Source organism: Salmo salar, chromosome 10, assembly GCF_965601325.2.
Source record: "Salmo salar chromosome 10, fSalSal1, whole genome shotgun sequence".
Classification (NCBI taxonomy): Eukaryota; Metazoa; Chordata; class Actinopteri; order Salmoniformes; family Salmonidae; genus Salmo; species Salmo salar.
In genome coordinates this window covers 86,272,242-86,280,084 of record NC_138300.1, presented here as the reverse complement: position 1 = coordinate 86,280,084, position 7,843 = coordinate 86,272,242, and the positions used below count along the sequence as shown (strand labels likewise).

General features: G+C 44.1%; 1 protein-coding gene across 1 annotated transcript; it reads right to left on the bottom strand.

The window, feature by feature from the left end:
- Positions 1 to 386: 386 nt before the first annotated feature.
- On the bottom strand, positions 387 to 2,889 carry LOC106560898 (P3 protein). Its single transcript, XM_014124309.3, has one exon. The coding sequence runs from the start codon at positions 2,254 to 2,256 to the stop codon at positions 856 to 858; it is 1,401 nt and encodes a 466-aa protein (XP_013979784.3). The 5' UTR covers positions 2,257 to 2,889; the 3' UTR covers positions 387 to 855.
- Positions 2,890 to 7,843: the final 4,954 nt, after the last annotated feature.

Sequence of the window (7,843 nt, the reverse complement as noted above, 5' to 3'; positions counted from 1 at the left end):
CTTGACCCTCTTTAAAAAGGCAACTACATAACATGTAAAGCTAGATGCGTAATGCCATTTTCTTTTTTTACACAAACACACATTGCAAAGAGACATGCAGATGTACTCACATTGGCACACTCAAAGAAATCTATGTTAATCAGTCCACAAATATGACAAGCAAATATTCTCAGACACAAAAGTACTGGCTATATTGCTCAGCTGTGCTGCAGCACAATCTTTACTTTAGTACAGCTCAGTATGAAGATTGCTTGTTTAAAATAAAGATCCTCCTTGGACAAACTTAGTCTCTAATACCAGATCCTATGCAACAGTGACAAGCCGGAGCGTTTTAAAATTGTGGGAGGCAACACGGATGTCTACAGAGACTTGGACAAACTCAAGGCTCCTTTTATGAATGCTTTTATTTTTTGTCTTCTCTTTATAATTCAAGTACATGGATTCTTAGATAACCACCTTTGAATCCAGAAAAAAAACAATCAGTAGCAGTACTTTAAAACACCACACATTTTCCATCCGTTTTCAAAACCGTTCCCATTCCTAAGACACGTTGACCTCTTGTAAACATGACACAAATCAATCATTTCAATTACAAAAAAGAAATCTGATAGAAAAATATCTTTCCTGTGATAGGTATTTCTCTTCTGCCTATTTACATTAGGTACTTATCAGTACAATCTAATAAAAAAATGGCATAAAAGAAAGGCCTTTGGTTTCAAGAAAACGTAAATGTCCATTCCCTTTCCTATGTACAGTGTCAATGTCATTGATTGTTTTCATCTTGTTCGATGTGATTTGTAGCCAAATCTGTGGGACCTCTACAGGTTTGGTTCAGAACAGAAACTCTGCCTACAATCAGGTGTCAGTTGGAGCGCTCGGGGCACAGAACTTTCGATGGGCGAAATGGCCGAGGACAATGAGTAGCATCTCAGAGGTGCTGCTGAGCGCCACTATGAAGGGTGCCTGGGACGCAAAGTCAGCCTCCGCCCGCCGGAACGACAGCTGCATAACCGCCAGCGCCAGGAGACTGTTCTGCACCCCCACCTCAATACTGACCGTCTTCCTCTGTGGCACTGCCAGCCCTGCCAGCTTCCCCATCCCAAACCCCAGCAGCAGGCCAAACACGGGCACAGTCACCCCCGCAACCACTATCTGAGGTCTCACATTGGCCAGGATAGACGCCCCCATCTGATAGGCCATGAAGATGCCGCCCACGATGAGCACGAAGCTGAAGGGACGGATCAGTGCCAGCAGCACGCGGGTCAGCTTGGGCAGGCGTAGCTTCACCAGCATGCCCAGGGAGATGGGGATGGCAATGAAAAGAAGGGTGCCCAGGATCTTGACAAAGGGCACATGGAGGGCAGCGTGGACCCCCAGTAACCTGCCGTACAGGGCGGAGGACAGGGGCATGGCTGCTGCAGCTACCACTGTGGACACTAGTGTCATGGAGATGGCCAGAGTGACATCCCCACCTAGTAGCAGGCTGTAGAGGTAGCCTCCGCCTCCACCTGGGGCAGAGCATGTGATGACCAGGCCCAGGGAGAGGGCCTTGGGCAGGGAGCCCAGCCTGGACAGGCCATATGCGTACAGTGGCATGACCAGGAACTGACCTGCGACCCCTAAGATGAGGGGCACAGGCCTCCGCAGGAGACCCCTCAGCACCTCTACCTCTACCTTGCACCCAAAAGCACACTTGTTGATGAAGATGAGTGGCAGCAAGGCAAATAGGACAGGGTTCTCTGAGAAGTGGGACAGCCCGCCCGACTGTATAAGCTGGGCGGCTGGGTCATCACTGCCAGGCGCCACCATGATGGAGTAGTCTGTCCTTTCCTCAATTACGGCTGAACCAGAATCCTGGTCCAAGTCCAGTAGCTGGATGAGCAGCTGTGCCCGACCTGGCCACCCAGACCGTATGCTGATTATGTAACTCTTCAAGGGCCCCGTATGCCCACTGTCGCTTACATTCAGAATGGAAAGAACCTCCGGGTCCAGGGAGCGTACCTTGACCGTCTGCTTCCAGCTCTCGCGGTCCTTCCTACTTGCGGTGCTCCGGTATTGACTGAAGATTACAATCACGCCCTTAGTGTTTTCGGGAAACTCAAATTCCTGGGAGGTCCCGTCCCCGATTTGTATATATCTTCTACTGCTGTCGGCCGTCACGTTCGTGTTGATGTCTGTCAGGTACCGGACCGCCGTTGAACAGTCTGCTCCTCTCTTTATCAAGAAGAGAAAACAGAATAGAAATAGCGTCCTCATTGTTTTGACGGACAGGGGGCAGAGGGGCGCCGCAAATACACGCCTTTGCCCAGCTTGCGACCTCCCCAGTCCGTCTTAAACGGCTTCCCTTTTACAAAATGCGATAAAATTGATCAGATCCCCTGATATAATAGCTAGGTAGGCAGCCAGGTCTAAATTTCTTCTGGCACCCATTTAGCATCACCCGTGTTCTTGCTCTTTTTCGACCAGAATTGAAACATCACCCGCCCATCCAAATTAACCGTACTTAAATTCCGAGCAAAAATGTACTGTCATATTTATATCGATTCAAGATTCCTTTTAACTTGCTAACAAAAAAAACGTCTACCTCGGTGAACCCTCGCCTCACGTTACGGTTTTGACTGTCTTTACTTGATAGCAACTGTCACCACGGTCGTTTCCTCTGCTTCTTCTCTCACTCACTCGCTAAACCCTCCCTTAATCCAACCAGAGCAGCCCCCAGCGTTAACTCTCTAGTTCCCTTACCAAATAAGCACCAACGTCACATTTGAAAAGTCTAAAAGCGGGGGTGTTCTTTCTTCCCTATATGGGCCGCATTCTCAGCATCATAGAGGAAACACAGATGGTGGCCAATCAGTAACAATAGATTGAAAACGTAAACGTTGAAAATTCACGCCCCTCACCTCGGTTGACCTTAAGTCAATTCAGTACATAGATTCTTCCGAATGGACGATCTGCACGAAACTTGTGGCATCTATAGACAACAGTCTCTCAACGCAATATTTTCCAGATTATTACCTAAAACAACATGGCCACTATTGACCAATAAACAATCACGTGGGAGTGGTCTGGCACATATACGCGGATATATCAGTCAAGGATATTCTTACTGTAACAAAATTTGGTACACATGTTGCAAACACTGTCAAGACTCAACATCTGCAAGAACATTCATATCGACCACATGGTGGTGCTATAACGGGCACATGTTTATATATCTTGATCTCTGACTCAGAGTGTTGAAATTTGGCACATGCTCAGGGATGTGAATCTAGCTAACCCAAGCAATATCTCAGACAAACGCGCTGCGTCGTGGAGGACGGCATGTTTACTATTGCCTTGTTTATAAAGGGGAGGACCCACTGCAAAATGCTGTGGTCATGTTACAGTATGTTGACGAAAGCCAAATGGGGGAATAAGATAAACACATAGTCCAAACACACAATTAAAAGTTACTGCGGTTCACTATGGTTGAAGGATGGTCTTTTCCCTTATTTAGTTCTTCTGACATCACACACACACACACACACACACACACACACACACACACATTCTATGAAAATGGTGGCTGTCCTGCCTTAACCACCAGGAAAAACACTTACAAGTGTCAGATAATGAAACAATATATATGTTTTTTGTTTTAATTGAAGTGTGTTATTGTCAACAAAATATATGTAAGACAGTTATATTGATTTTTTTATATATATACTGCTCAAAAAAATAAAGGGAACACTTAAACAACACATCCTAGATCTGAATGAAAGAAATAATCTTATTAAATACTTTTTTCTTTACATAGTTGAATGTGCTGACAACAAAATCACACAAAAATAATCAATGGAAATCCAATTTATCAACCCATGGAGGTCTGGATTTGGAGTCACACTCAAAATTAAAGTGGAAAACCACACTACAGGCTGATCCAACTTTGATGTAATGTCCTTAAAACAAGTCAAAATGAGGCTCAGTAGTGTGTGTGGCCTCCACGTGCCTGTATGACCTCCCTACAATGCCTGGGCATGCTCCTGATGAGGTGGCGGATGGTCTCCTGAGGGATCTCCTCCTAGACTTGGACTAAAGCATCCGCCAACTCCTGGACAGTCTGTGGTGCAACGTGTCGTTGGTGGATGGAGCGAGACATGATGTCCCAGATGTGCTCAATTGGATTCAGGTCTGGGGAACGGACGGGCCAGTCCATAGCATCAATGCCTTCCTCTTTCAGGAACTGCTGACACACTCCAGCCACATGAGGTCTAGCATTGTCTTGCATTAGGAGGAACCCAGGGCCAACCGCACCAGCATATGGTCTCACAAGGGGTCTGAGGATCTCATCTCAGTACCTAATGGCAGTCAGGCTACCTCTGGCGAGCACATGGAGGGCTGTGCGGCCCCCCAAAGAAATGCCACCCCACACCATGACTGACCCACCGCCAAACCGGTCATGCTGGAGGATGTTGCAGGCAGCAGAACGTTCTCCACGGCGTCTCCAGACTCTGTCACGTCTGTCACGTGCTCAGTGTGAACCTGCTTTCATCTGTGAAGAGCACAGGGCGCCAGTGGCGCATTTGCCAATCTTGGTGTTCTCTGGCAAATGCCAAACGTCCTGCACGGTGTTGGGCTGTAAGCACAACCCCCACCTGTGGACGTCGGGCCCTCATACCACCCTCATGGAGTCTGTTTCTGACCGTTTGAGCAGACACATGCACATTTGTGGCCTGCTGGAGGTCATTTTGCAGTGCTTCTCCTGCTCCTCCTTGCACAAAGGTGGAGGTAGCGGTCCTGCTGCTGGGTTGTTGCCCTCCTACGGCCTCCTCCACGTCTCCTGATGTACTGGCCTGTCTCCTGGTAGCGCCTCCATGCTCTGGACACTACGCTGACAGACACAGCAAACCTTCTTGCCACAGCTCGCATTGATGTGCCATCCTGGATGAGCTGCACTACCTGAGCCACTTCTGTGGGTTGTAGACTCCGTCTCATGCTACCACTAGAGTGAAAGCACCGCCAGCATTCTAAAGTGACCAAAACATCAGCCAGGAAGCATAGGAACTGAGAAGTGGTCTGTGGTCCCCACCTGCAGAACCACTCCTTTATTGGGGGTGTCTTGCTAATTGCCTATAATTTCCACCTGTTGTCTATTCCATTTGCACAACAGCATGTGAAATGTATTGTCAATCAGTGTTGCTTCCTAAGTGGACAGTTTGATTTCACAGAAGTGTGATTGACTTGGAGTTACATTGTGTTGTTTAAGTGTTCCCTTTATTTTTTTGAGCAGTGTATATATATATATATTGTTTAACACTGTCCGTACCAGAAAATTGTCATGTCCCTCGAGTCACGAGTTGTGATTTAGTGACATATTTTGAGTTCAAATATAGTTTTTGCCACTTTAAATGTCATAATGAAAAAAATAAGTATTAGCTGTATTTAATGGATTACTTAAAAAACTCAAATATCAACTACAACTACTTTTTTTTACAGGAAATAACTGTCCTTGTCACACCCTGATCAGTTTCACCTGTCCTCGTTATTGTCTCCACCCCCTCCAGGTGTTCGCTTGTTTTCCCCAGTGTATTTATCTCTGTGTTTCCTGTCTCTCTGTGCCAGTTTGTCTTGTATGTTTCCAAGTCAACCAGTGGTTTTCCCGTTCTCCTGCTTTTGCATTCTCCTTTTTCTAGTCCTCCCGGTTTTGACCCTTGGACTTTCTGGACTTTGTACCTGCCTGCCTGACCATTCTTCCTGCCTTGACCACGAGCTTGTCTGCCACTCTGTACCTCCTGGACTCTGATCTGGTTTTGACCTTTTTGCCTGTCCACGACCATTCTCTTGCCTTCCCCTTTGGATTAATAAACATTGTAAGACGCCAACCATCTGTCTCCTGTGTCTGCATTTGGGTCTTGCCTTGATAGTCCCTCAATTTCATGTCACTGGTGTTACCCTTTAAAAAAAACACAATTTACTGTGTTATACAGTTTAAAGAAAGGGGAAAGGAAATTTGATTCAAATAATAAGTGATTTACTTACAAAATAAGAAGTGTGGTTTGAGCTACTCTGTTAGCTATGCCATCTTGCTTGCAGATTTGTCACTGGTGATTTTACCATCACTGGTGTTACCGGTCACATAATGGGTTTAATATATTTTTATTTTATTTAACTAGGTAAGTTAGTTAAGAACAAATTCTTATTTATATTGATGGCCTACTGCCCATAAACTGCCTTGTTAAGGTGCAGAATAACAGATTTTTACCTTGTCAGCTCACGGATTCAATCTAGCAACCTTTCGGTTACTGGCCCAATTCTCTAACCACTAGGCTACCTGCTACTTGCCGCTAGAGTAGTTAGTCCCTCCAGGATTCAGCTTTTTTTTTTTAATGAATTTAGTATTTAAAAATATATATATACTTTTTTTATAGCTAAATCAGCAAAACCCTGCATATTATGCGAGGGCTTGCAAATTTGATCGCATAAAACTGATCAATCACCATAGTACAAAAAGAGGGCTCGCAATTTCAACCAATCACCACACATTTACTGCATAATATGGTTCAATCAAGCCACATCCAATAACTTTTTCCGTCGTCAGCACATTTGCAAATAAATTGACAAAATCATTGCATATTGCCATGCATAATGTCAGAATAGCCGCAGCAAAATCAAGCATTTGTCCCTGCAAATAACACAAAAAATCCTCATGAAATCCTGCAGGGACTGAGTAGTGTTAGTAGTGTCACTAGTGTTACAGTCACTAGTGTTAATAGAAAAATGTCACACAATAGAATTTACACAAACCTGTTTTAGGTAAATTATAACTAATTAAAACATTTTCTGAATATAATCATTAACCTTTTCAGTCTTTGTTTATATATGCACATTAAATAGTCAAATGACATTTTGGAAAGCCTGAATTGTCATCTAAGATATAGATCAGACCAGTGACAAAAAGTCACTTTTATTTAATGTAATAAAAATATCTAAATACATTAACCTGTCATTTATGTTGATTTATAATAACTATTATCTGACTATAAGTTTTGTATATACTGTATATATATTTTAAGTTGGCTGGTCAAAAAGTCAGAATTTTCAGAGAAAAATAAAACATACACAGCAAAGTATTACTGTGTTCCCTTATGCAAATGACCTTGTGCAATAAATAATGCATTTAAGTGGGGCGGGGGGGCTTGATGAGACAATTTCCTTTCCCTACTATACTGTATGTAAGAGAGCACCTGGAATGTTTGTTGAGCAGAAGGGTGGAAAGTGTTCAAGCTAGTCTGTTCTAGTTCCAGATGTTTGATGTCTGGTGAGCTCTAGAATAACACATCGTCTGTGTTCCATTGAAAATCTACGTTGAACTTAATAGGCATCTTGAGGTTTTGTAACCTTTATTGTTTTATCTTTAGAAGCTTGTTGGGCCACTGCAGGAACAACAACGTTTCACTATCAAATTGTCTTGATCTTTTGCCCGCTGCTTATTTCCTCACTGAGCAAAAGCACAGTGACCAATAACACACACACACACACACACACTGCATGGTATCCAGTTCCAGGTCACTGCCAAGTATTGCTGATGGGACATTCGTACACAACAAATAGAATTGTGAAATTTGATACCAACATTTGTATTAGGTAAGGGAACCCCTGTTCTCTCAGAACAGCCAGTGCACATAAGATGAATGGATTTATGGCATGATGTGTCTCCGACTTTGTAAAAGGTTAAGCGAGTCCAGTCAGTATTTTTAGTGAGACAGCTGTTCAACCTATCATAGATAGTGAGTGCAGCCACTTTCAATTTAATGATGAGTGTCATCTATTGTGCAGTGTGGCCTACGGTACTTTGACTCATGAC

Bases quoted from the DNA above. Each gene is read 5' to 3' on its own strand.
- LOC106560898 (XM_014124309.3), bottom strand. From the start codon at position 2,256: ATGAGGACGCTATTTCTATTCTGTTTTCTCTTCTTGATAAAGAGAGGA.